The sequence below is a fragment of the Acomys russatus genome, chromosome 23 (genome assembly GCF_903995435.1).
Source record: "Acomys russatus chromosome 23, mAcoRus1.1, whole genome shotgun sequence".
Lineage (NCBI taxonomy): Eukaryota > Metazoa > Chordata > Mammalia > Rodentia > Muridae > Acomys > Acomys russatus.
The window spans coordinates 6009601-6029279 of NC_067159.1; the positions used below are offsets into that span (position 1 = coordinate 6009601).

The window sequence follows — 19679 nt, forward strand, 5'->3', positions numbered from 1 at the left end:
GGTCCTGAGTTCAATTCCCAGCAACCACATGGTGGGTCAGAACCATCTATAATGTGACCTGATGCCCTCATCTGGTCTACAAGCAGACAATACTGTATACTTAATAAATAAATCTTTAAAAAAAAAAAACAAAAACAAAAAAAAAAAAGCCATCAAGCGTGGTGGCGCACGCCTTTAATCCCAGGACTCGGGAGGCAGAGGCAGGTGGATCGTTGTGAGTTCAAGGCCAGCCTGATCTACAAAGGGAGTCCAGGAAAGCCAAGGCTACACAGAGAAACCCTGTCTAGGAAAAATACAAAGAGAAAGAGAGATGGGGGGGGGGGAATAGGCGGGGAGGGAATATTGGCAGGAGCTATGAAGGGAAAGGAATCTTTAACACTGTGGAGAAGAAGGTAGTGTAGTCTCTTTGAAAATCAGTACATAGTCTCTTTCGGGTCTAAAAAATAGACTTACCAAGCCAGACAGTGGTGGCGCACGCCTTTAATCCCAGCACTCGAGAGGCAGAGGCAGGAGATCGCTGTGAGTTTGAGGCCAGACTGGTCTACAAAGTGAGTCTAGGTCAGCCAAGGCTACACAAAGAAACCCTGTCTCGAAAAACCAAATATATATATATACCATATAATCCATGCATGCCACTTCTGGGACTCCACCCTAAGGAATCAAGAGCCACATAGAACCACAAAGCCTACATAATCGTGTTTCCTACAGCACAACCAACAGTAGCCAAGATATGAAATTGCACTGGTTACCATCAACAGATGGATGGGTAAACAAAATGTGATATGGACAGATATATACACACAATTCAGTCCTTAAGAGGTATGAAATTATGCCATTTCCATAAAAACAGATGAAGGTTTTATTAACGGGAAATAAACCAGACTCAGACTAGAATCCAGTGTTTTCTTGCATATGTGGATCTGTATGTTTAGGGTGTGTATGCGGAAGGGACCTACTGGGGGACAAGAAGGACGTCAGCTGTATGTGGAGATTACAAGGTGGGCGGTAGATACAACAGGAATACCTAACAAACAGGTATGACGTTTTCGTAATGAAACTCACTATTTTGTACAATTAGCATATACTTATTAAAAATACGAAGCAGATACAGTTTGAATAGGTTTTGTTCCTCTTTAATCATTCATGAAATGCTGTGACCAAAAAAAATTTAAAAAAAAGATTCTAAGTACTAGTTTCTAGTCCATCGATGTGCTCTTCTTAATCAGTGAGGCATGCAAACTACCTTATCCTAATTATAACCTCTGTTCACATTTATATGTTGTATAGCTTCAGCTAAATTTTTTAAAAATTCATTTCTTTAGGTGATGACTTGTGAGGAAACAATGGCCATCAGCTCTTCTCTTCTTTCTTCTTCTGAGGTGAGGTCCACATAGCCCAGGAATGCCTGAACCTTGAGATCCTCTTGCCTCCGTCTCCCAAGTACTATAGGGCCCTTCTGATGGGCCCTTCAGATCTCCATTTTATGGGGTGAATGATAACACGATGATTTTGTTCATATTTTTCTAATCAGTCATCCAATTTTGATTCTGAAATTTTAAGACACACCTCAACACTCTAAGTCTTCAGTAAAGTCAGTGCAAATTCCATTTCTCAGAGAAGAACATAACCAACCTGGGGTCCTTTGTTTGCCAAGCGCTAAGGATTTCCGAGTAGCTGTGACCCAGAGTTCTCAGCTCAGTAAGCCTCCCTATGAGGCGAGCGAAATGTTGCGGGTCTTCTGGATGGTACGATTTTGAACACTTAAACAAAAGCTGTAGAACTGGTTCTTGTAGGCTTTCTACATGCTGCTTATTTTTAAGGCAGGGACGATCTGAAAAACATATTTATCTTAATGTTGATTTAAAGTAGTGGGAATGGGGGAGACCTGGTGGCACTCAGAGGAAGGATAGCAGCCTACCAAGAAGAGACTTGATACCCTATGAGCATATACAGGAGGAGGAGGTCCCCCTCAGTCACAGACATAGGGGAGGGGAGTAGGGGGAAAGCGGGAGGGAGGGAGGAATGGGAGGATACAAGGGATGGGCTAGCAATTGAGATGTAATATGAATAAATTAATAAAATATTTTTTAAAAAGAAAAATTAATAAAGTAGTGGGAATGATAATTGCACTTAAAATAATGCAGTTATTAAACAATACTAACCACAAGTACTTACAGAGCCCTAATACACATTAGATTTGCTAATTAAATTGTCTTTGTTCACTAATTTAATCGTCACAATATTCTGTTGAGCCACATTCTATTTTTATCACATATTTCAGATTAGCTCCCTGAAATGTAGGGAGTTAAGCAATTTCCTTAATGTCACATGGGAAGGACCAGCAAGTAATATTGGGAATGTGACAGCCATGAGGGCTTGCCTGAAACTTTATTTATTTTTTATTTTTTATTTTTTGCCTGAAACTGAAAAAGTAATAAGTAACCTCTCTACAGTCAACAGGAAGTAAAGCACAAGACTTTGTGGGTTCCTACTGTGAGATACAAGCTGACCAGGCGTTTCTGAAGGCTTGGTCAGCCTTCATTCATCCAGTCATTTTGCTAGCCAGACTGCATTGAAACTCACAGGCAAAGTGTTCTCCCTTTATCGCACTTATAGTCTTAGTATGGAAGGCGTGGGGAAGGAGAGAGACATACACAGCTTAAAAGTAAAAATAGAGGAGCCAGGCAGTGGTAGCACATGCCTTTAATCCCAGCACTTGGGAGGCAGAGGCAGGTAGATTTCTGTGCGTTCGAGGCCAGCCTGGTCTACAAAGTAAGTTCCCCATCTCGAAATTTTTAAAAAGTGAAAATGGAAGGCTGAACCAGCAGTTGAGAGCACTGGCTGTTCTTCCCAGATCCTGGGCTTTGGTTCCCATAGCCACGTGGTGGCTCACAGCTATCTGTAACTCCAGTTCCAGAGGACATGACACCTTCCTCTGGACACACAGACACTGCACAAATGGGCTGCACGTACAGACAAAGGAAACATGCACATCGATAAAAATAAATAGAATTTTTAAAAGCAAAAATAATGATGTGCTATGGAGAAAAGTAAACAGGGAGATAGATAAGACTCTGGGATGGTAGCTAGTCTGCAAAGACTAATCAGGCAATAATAACATTAACAGAGACCCAAAATGGTGAAGGGAAAAAAAAAAACTAAATAAATAAAATAACGAAATGGTGAAAGATGGCATCATATGGGCATCTGAACAGAAGAGAGGAAAAGACGCACCAACAACAGTAGACCGCGTAACAAGGCTCCAGGAACTTCTGTGCCAAAAGCAGGGTGGCCAGGTAGAGAATTAAAAGGGGGCGGCAGAGAATACTAGAAGGGGCTTTGGTTTTAATCTATGCAAAATAGGAAAAGCCATCGGCAGCCACAGAGAGAGGAATGCCATGGTCTGGCTTACATTCCAGAGGCTCCTGCCGCATACTAATGGAGAAAGCGTCTACAGAGCAGAGAACCAAAAAATCCGGTTAGAAATGTGCCTTTAATTATGCTACTCGGACTAGCTACAGTAGGAGGTGATTAGGTCTTAGGACTGGGCCAACAGATCTGGTTCCTGTGTGATACAAGTGCAGGTGAAAGAAATGGAAATTAAGGATTAAAAAAAAAAAAAAAAAACCTGTACATGCAGTTTGGAAGATGGCGATATTGTTTGGTAAAGGTGGAAAAGAAAAGAAATATGAAAGGGTGAGGCAGAGAGGTCTCAGAAGTTCAGTTTTGGGTATTTTAAATTTGACGTGCCTGCTGGACAGTCCCATGGAAATCTTGAGGAGGCTATTTATTTCATTAACTCTAGAGGAGCACACCAAACTAGTAGATAAGTTTGTGAGTATCAAATACACACAGACCTTCAATGCCAAGAGATAGGATGGGATCAAGAAGGAAGTGAGTGGGGAAGGAAACAGGACCTTGTGACAACTATCTGTAACTCCCAGTCCCAAGGGAGCTGACACCTTCCGACCTCTGCAGCATGAGGCACACTTGGTATGCAGATGTAGGCAAAACATATGCATAAAATAATGAAATAATTTAAAGAGAAAACTGAGTCCCAGAACAACTCAAATGCTTATCATTGTGAGAGACGAAGTGGACAGAATACAGAAGAATCGGAAAGAATAGTAATGAACAAGGAAATATGGAGTGAGTGATGTAACAGAAATTCAGTGAAATAATAAAGCTGGCAAGGCCAGTGGGATGGCTCAGTAAGAAAAGATGCTGTCACCAAACCTGACTACCTGAGTTCAAGCCCCAGGGAGCCATGTGGTGAGAAAAGAGAACCAACCCCCATAGGTTGTTCTCTGACCTCCACATCCATGACGTGTACACACACACTGAATAAATATGTAAATAATAAGATTTTTTAAATGTCTAGCAAAAAAAACCAAAAAACAAAAACCACCTCTATGTGTTGGTGGGTGGGCGGTGTGGTTAGGAGTAGAAACTTCTTGAGACAAGGGCTAGCCGGACTGGGGTCTACAAAGAGAGCCTAGCACTTTCCACCTAACCTTGAGTAGAAATGACAAGATTATGAATGAGTAAGTCGTCGGGAATAAATATTAGCTCTGAAAAATAAAAAGGACATTAAATAAAGATCAACTGAAGGGAAGTGATGAAAGCATTTTATATCATAAAACTTTAATTAAAAATATCTTCATGACAAATTTATAATCCAGCTGAGCCCTTGGCCCCACTGAAACGTTGTTAAATATAGACGGCACGACGTGTAACTTGTTCAACAGATCCCACAGAAAAAAACAAAGGATGATGCCGCAGGCAGTATTAGTCCCACTCCTCAGAGGCAGAGAACTCCTCCCACAGCCAGCACACTGGGCTCTGAGGGACTGCGCGTCTAGAATTTGTAGCTTACTTACCACACTGAACTGCAAGTAAGATTTTCATGGTCCAACCAGGGTGAACTGTCCCTAGGTAACACTCTGACCTGGCTTCCCAAATATTCAAGCTCACATGACAATCAACACTGTATCGCTCCAGCCTTCTAAACGCATGTTTATTTTCCTCTATCTTTTTCTTTTTCTTTTTCTTTTCTTTTTTTTTTTTTTTTTTTTTTTTTTTTTTTGAGACAGGGTTTCTCTGTGTAGCCTTGGCTGTCCTGGACTCACTTTGTACATGGGCTGGTCTCAAACTCACAGTGACCCACCTGCCTCTGCCTCCTGAGTGCTGGGATTAGAGGCGTGCGCCCCCACGCCCAGCTTTGTCTATCCTTTTCATCACACAGTTGTTTACAAAGCTTCTTGGGATGAAACATAATACTGGAAAGTGGACAATAAAATATAGCTGCACTGGAGCCTAAGTGATTGAACTTTCAATACCTAGTGAGCGTTCATGAACCCCAATATCACAGGAAGTTAGAGTATAAAAGAAAGCAGGCATGTCCTGATCAAGGAGACAGGCCAGGGGTATCCTAGGAGAGTTCCATTGGCTCAAGCAGTGAGTTACCCATGCTAAGCAGCTGTCTCACTTCAACCTGGAGCCAGTATGTAGTGCAGGTTACAGGCGCGTCAAGAAGACTATAAACTGACAAAAAAAACAAAACAAACAAACAACAACAACAAAAAAGAAAAAACCTCTGAGGTGTCCTTCTAACAGGCCAGTGGCTTCAAAACTCCACCCAAGGGCTCACAGGAGACAGGATGCCCTCTTGTCTTCTTTCTCTATCACACACAGCTGATGGGTCAAGAAAGACAAAGACCAAGAATTGACCAGTAGAATCAGCAATGCCAAGATCCTGATACTGGGAGGTTGTAGTGGACTGGAGAGGATGGTGTGAGATACGACTGTGGAGGACTCAGGAGTGAGCATGAGGAGTAAAATGGAGACCAGAATACAGCTAATTCCCTAAAGAAACTTCCTCTATGAGGGACTTGGGAAAGTATAGCCAAGGGTCTATGAGGGCAAGAGAGCATTTTTTAAGACACAAGAAACTAGCCAGGTGTGGTGGCACACGCCTTTAATCCCAGCACTCGGGAGGCAGAGGCAGGCGGATCCCTGTGAGTTCGAGGCCAGCCTGGTCTACAAAGTGAGTCCAGGACAGCCAAGACTACACAGAGAAACCCTGCCTAAAAAAAAAAAAAAAAAAAAAAAAAAAAAAAAAATGCAAGAAACTAAAACACGGTGGTGAGCGTAAGAATTGCTCATAGAGAGCAGACTGTGAAGAAACGAAATTGGCACATATGCCTGCAGTTAATAGTTCACTAAGCAAGAACTTTCTGATTTCCTACCAGCTGTCACCCAGAGCCTTTACTCCTCACAGTTTTTACCTGAGAAAAGCACTGTTGTTGCCATAAGCAGAGCGTATTCGGCATCTGTCATATTAAGTTCACTCATTCTTCTGCAGAAGTGAGACAGTGAGGCAATAAAGTCTTTAGTAATACCTGAAAAAGATTAATATAAAGTGAATTTTCATCAGAATGTAGCCGAGAAGCGAACACATCATGATTATCTTTTCTTTTCTCTCAAACTAGTATAAGAAAAATAAAATGAGGGCGGGTTCAAGATAGATGTCTGGGGATGGCCAGCAAGGACAACTGTCTTTGTTGTACCCTTGAAGCTCATACCCAAATCTCAGTGATGGGCACATTAGGTGTGCTATTGAGAAAGACCAGGACAATGGCAGCGTGTCTCCACATGGACCACACAGGAGGCTGTGAGGCTGAGAGCCTTCAACCTATGGAAGGCCCTCTCTGGGTAGCGGTATTATCCACAGTAAAGCTTTCCCTTCTACCCACATTCTATGGGTGATACCGGATCTTGCCTGCATATTACAATGCCATCATCCTGAGAAACTTTGAAAAGCACCCCACAGAATGATCCAGAGGCCCCAAATAGCTTCTCACCTAAATAGGGAAAGAATTGCCACATTGCAGCCAAAATAAGAAAGTGGTTACAAATGGAATGCTCGCTGATGATCTGCCTACATTAACAAATGTGCTGACTGTGTCTACAAATGCTTTCGCCACCACAGAAACAGTCTTAGCAGAGAAATCTGTCCAGTGTGAGAAAAGCTCATGGCATTCTCCTTGCAATAAAGTGAGAGGAAGAAACGGAAGCACGTCCGCCCAAGATGCTGTTCTGTGTCGTGCAATGTACCAGTTAGAGTGGCAGAAGGAGAGAGGGCTTCCTTGAAAAAGTTTTCCAAAGAACAAAGGTTTCCGTCATCCCTTGCATCATGCGCCTCCAGTGTGCGAGCTGGGGACTTTGGTGATCTCACGGGACCTAGCAAAAGAGAAAAATACCAAGTCTGATGTTTTTTCCTAATCATTATACAGATAGTGAATTCAATATCTTTTCAGAATTCAGAATAACTATTACGTGAAAAGCAATCCCCTAAAACGGTATCTTTATCACTTTTGTTACTATAACATAAAACCATATTAATAGTTCATGTTTTGTAGAAAGATTGTACAGAAGACCCTCCAAAATGAGTTTTCCATTATGCTATAAAGAATGACTTTCTTAAACACACACACACCCTCCCGCACCACACAGTTCATCGGAGGCTCGGGAGACTCTTAAACAAACCCCGGTCAAGTACTCACGACCTAGGTCAAGGGACTCCCCTCAGCAACCTTATGGTCTAGTGTATGCGGGGAAGAACAACCAATAAATAAGTATATTTTAGAAAGTTATGCACTGTAGCAAGCACAGTTAGTGAAGGCAGCAGGCATCACCGGCAAATGCTTTGTTGGCTTGGTTTTGGCTTTGTCATCTTGCTACTTCCCACAGCCTCAATCAATACACAACTTTATGGCTTGAATTATTGCATTCACACACTTAGAACAGTGATGGCTTTCCTGCTCTATTCAAAGGGCTTATTGGCCTTAAAAAAAAAAAAAAAAAAGCTTCTGTATTTTATGGAACTGAGGTACTGGATACTTGCCTCAACACTAGCCTAAATAGCACGTTACCCCACTACAGAAGTGTCCCATAAGTAAGTAGCCTATGGCTGTGAGTTTCTTTTCTTTCAGTTTTTCGAGACAGGGTTTCTCTGTAGCCGTGGCTGTCCTAGATTCACTTTGTAGATCAAGTTGGCCTCGAACTCACAGTGATCCACCTGCCTCTGCCTCCCGAGTGCTGGGATTAAAGGTGTACACCAGCACGCCCAGCCTTGGCTGTGAGTTTCAAAGTGAACGCACAGCCTTCGCACAAAGCTCCTTTGTGCCTTAGAATCATCACCCTCTTACTGTTTTAACACCTGTAAAGGTTCTCATTAGAAGAGCCCTTCTTAGGAGCACAGACGCCCAACCACAGCTAAGGAGCTGTCAGCAGTTGACAGCTGCTAGGGGAGGGAGCGTCCAGTTTCTTTAGGCACCTGGTCCCTGGAAGTTGACCCTGCTCCAGTGGGTGACCCCCACACCCATGTACATATGAACAGCCTAACTAGAAGGGTCAAGAAAGGATATGAAGCTGGGAGAGAATTCTAGAAGAGTTGGAAGGGGAGGAAGTGAGGTTAGTATGATCCAAATACTTTATATACATGTACGAAATCCTCACAGGAATTTAAAAAGTACAATTTTTTTTAAAGTACAGTTTTTACAGTTGGGCGCAGTGGCGCACAACTTTAATCCCAGCACTTGGGAGGCAGAGACAGGTGGATCACTGTGAGTTCAAGGCCAGGCTGGTCTACAAAGTGAGTCTAGGACAGCCAAGGCTACACAGAGAGACCCTGTCTCAAAAAAAAAAGTACACTTTTTAAAAGAATGACTTTAGGGGCTGGAGAGATGGCTCAGAGATTAAGAGCACCGTCTGCTCTTCTAGAGGTCCTAAGTTCAGTTCCCAGCAACCACATGGTAGCTCATGACCATCTGTAATGAGATCCAGTGCTTTCTTGTGGCGGGAAGGTGCACATGCAAGCAGAACACTGTATAAATAATAAATAAATCTTTAAATGGGGGATGGAGGGATGGCTCAGAGGTTAAGAACACTGACCTCTCTTCCAGAGGTCCTGAGTTCAATTCCCAACAACCACATGGTGGCTCACAACCATCTATAATGCAATCTGATGCCCTCTTCTGGCCTGCAGGTGTACATGCAGGCAGAGCACTGTATAAATAATAAATAAATAAATAAATATTTTTTTAAAATCTTTAAATAAAAATTAAAAAAAAATGAATGACTTTGTTGAGAGAAAATGCTCGATGACTATATTACAAAACTGCAAGAAGCTATTATGAGACATTTTTTCCTGCACTAACTGGAAAAATATAATAAAATAAAATAAATAAGAGACTGATGATGCCACTGAATTAGCAGAGTTCTCATTTAATATGCACAAGTCCTTGGGTCCATCCCCAGTACCACATGGACCAGGCATGAAGGCATCTTCATCTGGAGACCTATCAGTTGGCAGTGAGGGCAGAAGCACCACAGGCATCCCCAGTATCACATGGACCAGGCATGGAGGCATCTTCATCTGGAGACCTATCAGTTGGCAATGAGGGCAGAAGCTCCTCCTCAGCCACACGGTAAGTTCTAGGAAGCCTAAGCTACATGAGAGTCTATTTCCAGAACCAAAAGAACAGTGTTTACAACTGTGTATGTATAGCTGAGTGGTAGGGACGCACGCCTTTAATCCAAGCACTTGGGAGACACAGGAGGCAGATCTCTGAGTTCGAGGCCAGCCTGGTCTACAGAAAGAGTACCAGGACAGGCAGGGCTACACAGAGAAACCCTGTCTCAAAAAAAATCTTTTTTTTTTTCTTTTTACTTCTGGATGTTGAGTCCTTTGCACTGCAGAGCTGGGCTTGGTGGAGGAACAGCACTTCAGCTTCTGACTCCTTCTGCAGTGCAGTCTGATCCTCATTGGGTAGACTTTCAAAGCCTTAAAAAAAAAAAAAAAAAAAAAAGCATGAAGAAACAGATTACCAAAGCATAATGTTCACAAGTTACGTGCTTACAAGTATTTATGTATTTATCAACTGTAGCATATAAATCCAAATCTGGATATGATTCTACATGGTAGGGCAGAACTAAGTGAAACTTTTATTTATTTATTTATTTATTTATTTATTTATTTTGTGGTGGGGGGGTACTTCAATACAGGGTTTCTCTGTGTAGCCTTGTCTACCTAAACTTGCTTTGTAGATCAGACTGCTTCCCTGAGTGCTGGGATTACAGGCGTGCACCACTGCGCCTGGCTGGTGACACTCAAACAGAGTTGCTTTAGCCTCTAATGATGTAACTTTACAAAGCGTTTCTATACCTGTAAATATACAATGAAACTGAGTTATATATAACGCTGTTTTGGCCAACTGTGGCTTGTTCTGGTATTGTACAGGGAACGGACTTTGTTTCCTGGTTCATCCAAAAAAGAATTACATCATTATAATAATTCTTGCAAATCTTTAGATTGTCACCCACATGATTAATTGAAGTAAATAAAATAAGCATTTTGTTTTGTTAGAAGTAACACTACTGGAAAAATAAGGGTTTTCTATTGAAGCCAGGGCTTTGCAGGCGTTCTCCCACTGAGCTGTATAGCCAGCCTCACAGCCAGAAGTTTCAATGTTTGCTATAAATCCCTTCACCTTAAGGACAGAGAATTTGGGGCTGGAGAGACAGCAGTTAAGAGCATTTGTTGCTCTTGCACAGAATCTGGGTTCACGTCCCAGCACCCACATGGTAGCTCACGGCCACCAGTAACTCCAATTCCAGAGGATCCAACAGTCTCTTCTGGCTTCCATGATATGGCATGGACACAGTGTGAACATGTACTTGCAGGCAAAACACATATAACACATAAGCATTAAAAATAGATCAACCTTAAAAAATAATGAAACAGACTTTTACCTGGGAGTCCCTTGGTGAAATTCACCAGCCCTTGTATGTGGAGGAGTGCCGCCTCTGAGAGCCTCAAAAAGCTTAGGCCAGGGTTGGAGTGCTCCTGCAGCTGGTCCGTAAAAGGAATAAGAAGGATAAGGAGAACTTTCTTTCCGATGACTACTGAAGTTTTTAAACTGTTTTTGCTGTCCTTTCCTAATAACATTCATTACAAGTTATGTCTTTCCAGTAATGGATACATACAAGCGGGCATGTTTCCCCTGGGGGGATCATGGATTTTTGATGAGCAGTCACTATGGCATTCAGAAGATGGCGTTCCTCTTGAGTGAGTGCCACGCTCTCCTGAGCCTGTAAGGGAACAGAGGGGCGCCTGTAATGTGTGCCCATTACGCACGTTGTCCATAAGTTACACACAGGAGACTGTATGGGAGGAAAGCCTTGCCCCTTTGCCAGATGTGGTGGTGGGTGACACACGGTTGCTGTCTGCTGCTTCGTCTTCCACTTGGATGTCAGGGCGAAGAGCGGGCTGGTGCTTGACGCTCTTGCGAAGTCTCTTCGACTTACACTGGATCTCTGTGAGCAAACCTGTGACATCACAAAATTCACACAAAGCAGTTTGGGCTCAGAAAACAACACTGTAAGGTTTGATGAAAACGGTCTTAAATGAGGAAATAGTCATAGACGTCTCTTACGCATGTGTGGATCAACTACATTTCCTATGTCCCTTCTCCCATCATAGTTACCTTGTCCGCTTGAAAATACAGTTAAAGCAGACAAAGATTAAAATTATTTTTTCATTTCCAAATTATGTTTAGATTTTTACATAATAAATTTACATATTAATTGCATCTTGGAAGTGAGATGGAATTGTCATTTTAAATAGTAGTAGAATTACCTTATTTATAACTATTACCACTGGTTTTATGTAAGAAGGCTAAGAAAGACTACCTTAGGATTTTCGAAATAAACTAAGCCAATATTCCTATAAGCCAGAAAAAGCATTTAATTCTTCAAATATGAGGAACATTTATTTGAGGATTGTCGTTGGGGGTTTGCTGTTGTTGCTGCTGTTTTAAAGATTTATTTTTAATTATTTAGGTGAGTCTTTGTGTGGGACTGTCCATGTGAGTGCAGGTGCCGAGGGATGCTCGAAGTGTCCTATCCTCTTGAGCTGGGGCTAGAGCTGGTTGTGAGCCACTCAGGTCTTCTGCAAGAGCAGTGTGTGTTCGTCATTGCTGAGCTGTTTTTCCAGCCTAAGGATGGGTGTGTTTACAGAGTGGTCAATCTTCAAGTTGTGGCTTTACTGGACCAGCAGCAGCTGCCACAGCTCATTCCTAAAACTATGCAAGTATTAATATACCTGCCACTTTCTTTTTTAAGATTTATTTATTTATTTATTATGTATACAGAGCACTGCCTGCATGTACACCTGCAGGCCAGAGGAGGATATCAGATCACATTATAGATGGTTGTGAGCCACCATGTGGGTGCTGGGAATTGAACTCATGACCTCTGGAAGAGCAGTCGGTGCTCTTAACTGCTCAGCCATCTCTTCAGCCCCTCACTTTCATAACTATTTAAAGCATACCTACTAAAATGAAAGTGAGCCGGGCAGTGGTGGCACACACCTTTAATCCCAGCACTCGGGAGGCAGAGGCAGGTGGATCACTGTGAGTTCAAGGCCAGCCTGGTCTACAAAGCGAGTCCAGGACAGCCAGGGCTACACAGGGAAACCCAGTCTCGAAAAAGAAAGAAAATGAATACAGAGCTGAAGTATAGGACAGAACAAAACCTTAAAACCCTTCTATATTATTTTATTACTCGTTAGAGAAAAGTAACACAGAAAGATATGAAGCCAATTTTCAACATATGAAGTACTGGACATGGTAGTCCACACCTGTAACCCCAGCTACACAAGAGGCGATAACAAGGGGACCCCACGCTGAATACCAGCCTCAGCAGCTCAGAGCCTGGTTTCGATAGTTTCGAGTAGAAAAGGAGTCTCGGTATATAGCTTAGTGGTAGATTGTCTAGCACGTGAGAAATCTGAGCTCAACCCTCAACACCACAAGAAGGAAAAATAAGAGTGAGGAAGAAAGAAGAATAAAAGAGGAGGAAGGGGACGGGAGGGGAAGGAGAATGAGGAAAAGCACGAGGAGAAGAGGAGGAGGAAGGAAAAGAGAACAGTAGGAAGAGGGAAAGAGGGAAATGGATGCTCAAAGCACTAACACATGATAGCATTAGGACAGCTGAGGGGTAAGTGAGGAGCCACAGCAATGGTGGAGGACACGGATGTATGAATGACGTGTAGGTGAGTCCTACGCCATCAATCACGATAAGTGTGCTCGTCAATTCCCTTTTGCTTCATCTCGCCGTAACTCCTTTAAGTTGAAGTGAAAGATGATTCCTTTTCTTTACAGAGTCCTCTGAGTTCCCTTTGGCATACATTTCCTGACACAAGCTAAAAGACAACTTTTGGACCGGACATGGTGGCACTTTTCTTTTTCTTTCTTTTTTTTTTTTTTTTTTCTTTCTTTCTTTTTTTGCTTTTGGTTTTTCGAGACAGGGTTTTTCTGTGTATCCTTGGCTGTCCTGGGTTTGCTTTGTAGACCAGGCTTTGTAGATCCATCTGCTTCTGCCTCCCGAGTGCTGGGATTAAAGGCATGTACCACCATGCCCAGCTGACACACATTTTTAATCCCAGAAACTAGAGAGTAGAGGCAGGGGGGCAATCTCTGAGTTTGAGGCCAGCCTGGCATACATAGCAAGTTCCAAGCCAGCTACATAATAAAATCCTGTCTCTAAGTTAAATTAGTAAAATAAAAGACAACTTCAAGGGTTGCTCTGAACTGAACTGTGTCTCCCAAAGCTCATATGTTAAAGCACTAACCTCCACTGTGATGGCATTTGAAGGCAGGTCCTGACACCCATACCTGGATATCAGGTAGGCTTTTGGGAACTACTAGCTAAATTTCACATTTAAATTCAGTATATAATTTTTCAGTTCAGTATATAATTTTAGGCTAAGGAACATAAAAATACAGGATCTTTTTAAAATTATTATTCAGATTTATTTTATTTTATGTGTGCAAGTGTTCTGCTTGCATGTATGTATGCACACTGCATGCATGCCTGGTACCCACAGAGTCAGAAAAGGCCACTGGATCCTCTGAAACTGGAGTTCTAAATGATTGTGAGCTGCCATGTGGCTGCTAGGAACTGGGCCCAGGTCCTCTGCAGGTGCTCCTAACTGCTGAGCTAACTCTGCAGCCACCAAAGAACTTCTAATTAAGATGAAACTATGACTGATTCCAAAAATAGAGCAAAAATAGTACAGTGCAACATTATGGAAATCACTATGTAAATTTATAATGGGCCATCCATATTAAGCAACTGCTGATCATATGTGGCTGCTGTGCATATACGGCCATGTTCAAAAGGTCTCTTGAAGAATGCTTTACAGTCTCAGTAAGGTTGGAAATATTTTAATTTTACTTTTTTTTTTTTTTTTTTGAGACAGGGTTTCTCTGTGTAGCCCTGGCTGCCCTGGACTCATTTGTACACCAGGTTGGCTTTGAACTCATAGCGATCCACCTGCCTCCCGAGTGCTGGGATTAATGGCGTGTGCCACCACGCCCGGCTAATTTTACTATTTTTAAATTCAATTTTATTGCACAGAGAAGAGTGTGAGTGCGGCCCCCAGTAACACAAATTATGCACCCAAGTTCCCCACATTTGTGGAAATCATAGCGGTCAGCACATGCCCAGTACAATGGATGAGCCTTGGGAAAAGCACCACCATGACCGTGATGTCTCCCCTGCCAGGTAAGTAAGGTCGGAGAAAAGTTAGTCCCCCTCAGAAAAACAAAGCCAAGGCACAAACACAACGGCACTTACATTCTGCCAACATCCCCACCGCCTTACACTTTTTCAGTCTGCACTCTTGGCATTTTCTGCGCATGTACATGTCCATTTCACAGCGGCCACCATTCTTACAACTGTACACTGCATTTTTGGTAACGCTACGTCGGAAAAAACCTAACAACAGAAATTGTCAAAGTTTAACAGTGGTAATTTTAGTTACTTCTCATTTTTATTAACATTTTACTTTTATAGTAAAGTCAACAAATTAGCTAGATTATTTCAATAAGATGAAGGGGGGGTTCTCCCAGTAATTTTTAAATATACATTTATCTGGAAAGTTATCTAATTCTCTGTAGTTGGTATGCTCACTCCATCCTCAGGTTCTCTCTTTCATTGTAACATCTAAAATTTAAGTTGAGTACCCTTACCACACTAAGACAACCCTCTACCCTACTATTGGTAAATTACCTATAAAATTTATTTTGTTTTGTTTTGTTTTTTCCAGACAGGGTTTCTTCGTGTAGCCTTGGCTGTCCTGGACTCAAATTTTTAGACCAGGCTGGCCTGGAACTCATAGAGATCCACATGCCTCCGTCTCCCCGAATGCAGGGATTAAAAGCGTGCACCAACACGTCCGACTGAGAGTGTTTAAAGCTGCATTTTTTTCAGAATATCAAGATGACAGAAAGCATCTCTCAAGGTTCCTCTGAGGGAATATGTGGTCACCTAAGACAAAAATGTCAGGAAAAGCCTCTCTTTTCTAGGCTCTCCCAGGTTGATTTCAGCCCACAGAGGCAGGCATGCCCCTGCAGGCTGTCCCTCTCCCGTTTGCAATGCTTGGTCATGAAAAAGCTTCGCTCTTCCCTTTAAGCCCTGCCCCTCCCTGCTCCTGCTCCTGTGAGGTTGGCTGAACTTAGGCAGAGTCCCATTTCAAGCCCCACCTTCATTCTCTCCCTGTAGACACTTGAGAGATGGAGTTTCACCATTTCAGTTCAGCAAAGGAAGTAAAAGTTCTCCTCAGGGTTTCAAAACTGTGCCGGCTTCCTCAGCTCAGCTGTAACAGTGAGGTACTGATTTCAGAAGCATCCTTGCCCTACTGCTCCACTTAGGACACTGTTACCCCATTTCCTGTAGCTGTCATTTGGCTAGTCCTTGCAAGCGTTGAGTTGTACGATTTAGAGGTAAACTTTTACCCTGAACAACCATGTTTATTGACATTGGTGAGCTGTTTTCTGTTGTTTGGATTGTTTTGTTTTGTTTCTGAGGGTGCATTCTCATCCTAGAGTTCGTTGGTTAACGGGGTACTGAAGCGCTTCAGAACTCTTAAGAGTCTCAGACGCCTCCGCTCTGTGCAAACACTACATGCAAACACTGGCCGTCACTTCCATACTTTCAGTTTGTTCTTTCTTTACAAACTACTTTTTAAAAGTCTTTTGACTTAGAATGAGGGAAGTAATTTATTTCTAATTTTCTCCCAAGTATGTAAATTATATCAACTACATAAAAAAAAAAAAAAAAAAGAAGATGTCATGGTCAACATTCAGATTTTTATAAAATTCCATGTTTTGTTCCAGCATCAAATTCTTCTAGAAATAGGAAAGCTTTTGCTTGTATGTATTGAATCTAAACTGAAATGTGAAAGTCTTCATCAAAAATGAAAAGAGACAGACCTGGTAGTGAACTCCCTTAACACCAATACTTGGGAGACAAAGGCAGGTGGATTTCTGAGAGTTTAAAGACAGCCTGGTCTATGCAGTGAGCTCCAGGACAGTCGGGACTGAATAGAGAGACCTTTTCTCAAAAAAGACGGAGAAGAGGAGGAGGAGGACGAGGAGGAGGACAAGGACGAAGAGGACGAGGAGGAAAGGAGAGGAAAAGAAAAGAACCAGGGCCAGGAATGGTGGCTCATACCTTAAGTCCCAGCACCTAGAAGACAGAGGTAGGCATATCTCTGTGAGTTCAAGGCCAACTTGATCTCCATAGTGAGTTCTAGGTCAGCCAGGGCTACATACTGAGGCCTTGTTTCAAGAAAAAGAAGGGAAAAGAGGAGGAGGAGGAGGAGGAAGAGGAAGAAGAAGAAGAAGAAGAAGAAGAAGAAGAAGAAGAAGAAGAAGAAGAAGAAGAAGAAGAAGAAGAAGAAGAAACTAACCCTAAACATAACAGTTTATTCTCCTGCCTTTGATCACAGACTGACCTCTTTAAGCATACTTCTCCCTGGCTTTGTTTCTCATGTGTTATAAAGCAGTGTGTGTGTGTGTGGGCCTGTGTGTGTGTGTGTGTGTGTGGCGCGCACGCGCACAGCGCTGTCCTTTTCACTGTGCCTTAGCCCTTACCTTTGCAGCCCTCACAGGTAAGTGCATTGTAGTGATATCCTGACGCCTTATCACCACAGACCATGCACAGCTCATCTTGTCCCTTCCAGCGTAAAGAACACGTTGGTCTGGACCTTGGTATCCCAGGGAATCCGTCTTCACCATCATGAACAACCACGTAAGTGGACTGACTTGACTCAGGAGCATCGAGTCCGCACCAGCTACCACTGCTGTACTGTGGATCCAAGCCGTATGTGTTGAGATGGCTTTGTAAAGATGGAGGCTGTAATGTTGGGGGGAACTGAGCAGCAGAGTACTGGCAGTAGGGTGGTTCTTGGAAATCCATGTCACACAACGGATAATGGATTTGTTCTGGCAAAATATCTAGTTTTATTAACATAAAAAAGAACAAGTCATAAAAAGTCAAAAGTTTGTAATCGTTTTCAAACTTCAAAATGTTTTATGTTCAGCAGAAAGTTAGTTCCACACACTCACTACACCTCAGGGCCTGCTATCCAGCATAATGGGAACACAGGAAATGGAACTACAGCGCCGAATAAATGCTACAGCCCCAGAGGTACACAGAAGTGGCTCGGGAGCCAGAAGAAAGGGCATTCGTTGCTAGTGCTTCATGCACCTTAAGGAAAAGTGACTACATCCCAGATGTGTCATTGCGTTTTCCCCTTACATTTGTGGTTATCGTCACACTAGCAGGGAAAGATTCCAGCACCGTAAGACCGCTTTCAGCATCCCACGCATGGGCCCAAAGGCAGGCTGACCACAGCCACAGCCCACTAGCAGTGCTTTAAGTAGGCCCATTGTCCTGGGATTCTTCTCCAGGATGGTCTTGGGACTTTCCAAACACCTGCCCAGCCCAAGGGACCTTAAAAGAATACCCTTATATAATAAGACTTAATAAGACTTTTTTGTTTGTTTGTTTTCTGTTTTTTTCGAGACAGCCTTTCTCTGTGTAGCCCTGGCTGTCCTGGACTCCCTTTGTAGACCAGGCTGGCCTGGAACTCACAAAGATCCACCTGCCTCTGCCTCCCGAGTGCTGGGATTACAGGTGTGTACCACCAAAAACAAAAGAATTTAATTTTTAAAAAGTGAATGAATGTCCATTGTGCTCCTTAAGCCTGCTGAGTTTATTTCAGACCCCACCGTGCAGTCAGCTAACCCTTTTAACTGAAGAACAACCCAACTCCATGTACCTATTGAGTCATAGTTGTCTCTAACCACTATGTTACAACTCTAGTTAGCACAATCAGGCCACAGACAACATACATTAACAAATTAACTCACCCCAAAAGGAAAAAAAAAAACCACCAATTTCAAATAAAACAAAAGAATAGCAAACAGCCTTTTGTTTGAACGGTAAGTCAATGCATTAAATGAGATGGAGGGTGGTGACATGTCTCTGGCTCTTTTGCCTGCTTGTGGGACCCTTTTCCTCCTACTGGGTTGCTCAGTTTGTTTGTTGGGTTTGTTTGTTTGGTTGGTTGGTTTTTGGTTTTTTGAGACACGGTCTCTCTGTGTAGCCTTGGCTGTCCTGGACTCTCTTTGTAGACCAGGCTGGCCTCGAACTCACAGCGATCCACCTGCCTCTGCCTCCCAAGTGCTGGGATTAAAGGCGTGCGCCACCACCGCCCGGCAGTGTGTCTGGTCTTATTGTAGCTTGTTATGCCATGTTTGGTTGATGTCTCTGGAAGGCCTGTTCTTTTCTGAGAGGAGGCAGGAAGCATTGGGGCGAATATGAGGGAGGGTGGAGGTGGGGGTGAGGCTGGGGGAGGAGAGGGAAAAGAAACTATGGTCAGGATGTAATATATGAGGGGGGCGGAGATGGGGAAAGAATGAGTTCTGCCCTTGCACAGGACCGGGATTCGGGTCCCAGCACCCAATCTGTGGCTCACAAAGGCCGGTAACTCCAGCTCTAAGCAGATCCAATGCCTCTGGCTTCCATGGGAACCTGTGCTGCAAATAACCACACACACACATTGAAATAATGCAAGTAAATCTTTTAAAAAATAAAATTTATCAAGCATGACAACTATAAGGTTCGTGTACAACTTAATACATCAGGTTGCCTCCATTGCTCCTTAAAACCAACTTTAACTTTTGCAAGTTAATTCTTTTTCTAATTGAATACATTTTTTTCAGATGTATTTATTTTGTGTGTGTGTGTAAATTTGCACTAATGTTTGTCTGTACACTTCTTATATGCCTGGTGCCCAAGGAGACCAAAGACAGTATTGGATTCTCTGGACTTGTTATTATAGATGGTCGTAAGCCAACATGTGGGCGCTGGGAATCGAACTCTGGTCTTCTTGAAAAGCAGCCAATGCTCTTAACTGCTGAGCCATCTCTCTAGCCACACAAAGAAATACTCTATTAACAGCTGTACTGAAGTTTTTTTAAATTACATACCATAATACTGTGTGGGCTCAGCCAGATAGTACCCATCAGATGTAGTGACATAGGTGTTTGCCATTCTCTGGTGCCGTTTCTATTGTTTTGTTTACTTCAGGGATGCTAGACACCTTCAGAATAAAACCTGAGGGGAGGAAATTGTAACAGACTACTTATGATTTTATTACATGACAAGGTAAAGCCAGGCATGATGACACATGCAGACAGAATTACCATGAGACAAAAACTGATCATAACCACCCCTCACGCGATAGAGGAAAATTTGAAAAA

The 19679-nt window shown here is 42.7% G+C and overlaps 1 protein-coding gene and 1 pseudogene across 1 annotated transcript; both read right to left on the reverse strand.

Annotated features, from left to right (window-relative positions):
- Nucleotides 1-1461: 1461 nt before the first annotated feature.
- On the reverse strand, nt 1462-19534 carry LOC127206378 (bile acid receptor-like). The gene is made up of 10 exons (XM_051165669.1): nt 19407-19534; nt 17004-17366; nt 14704-14844; nt 11249-11391; nt 11050-11154; nt 10816-10915; nt 9734-9847; nt 7117-7242; nt 6288-6401; nt 1462-1831 (listed from the first exon to the last, which is right to left on the reverse strand). The coding sequence occupies exons 1-10, from the start codon at nt 19468-19470 to the stop codon at nt 1593-1595; spliced, it is 1509 nt and encodes a 502-aa protein (XP_051021626.1). The 5' UTR covers nt 19471-19534; the 3' UTR covers nt 1462-1592.
- On the reverse strand, nt 14486-14639 carry LOC127206762 (uncharacterized; annotated as a pseudogene).
- Nucleotides 19535-19679: the final 145 nt, after the last annotated feature.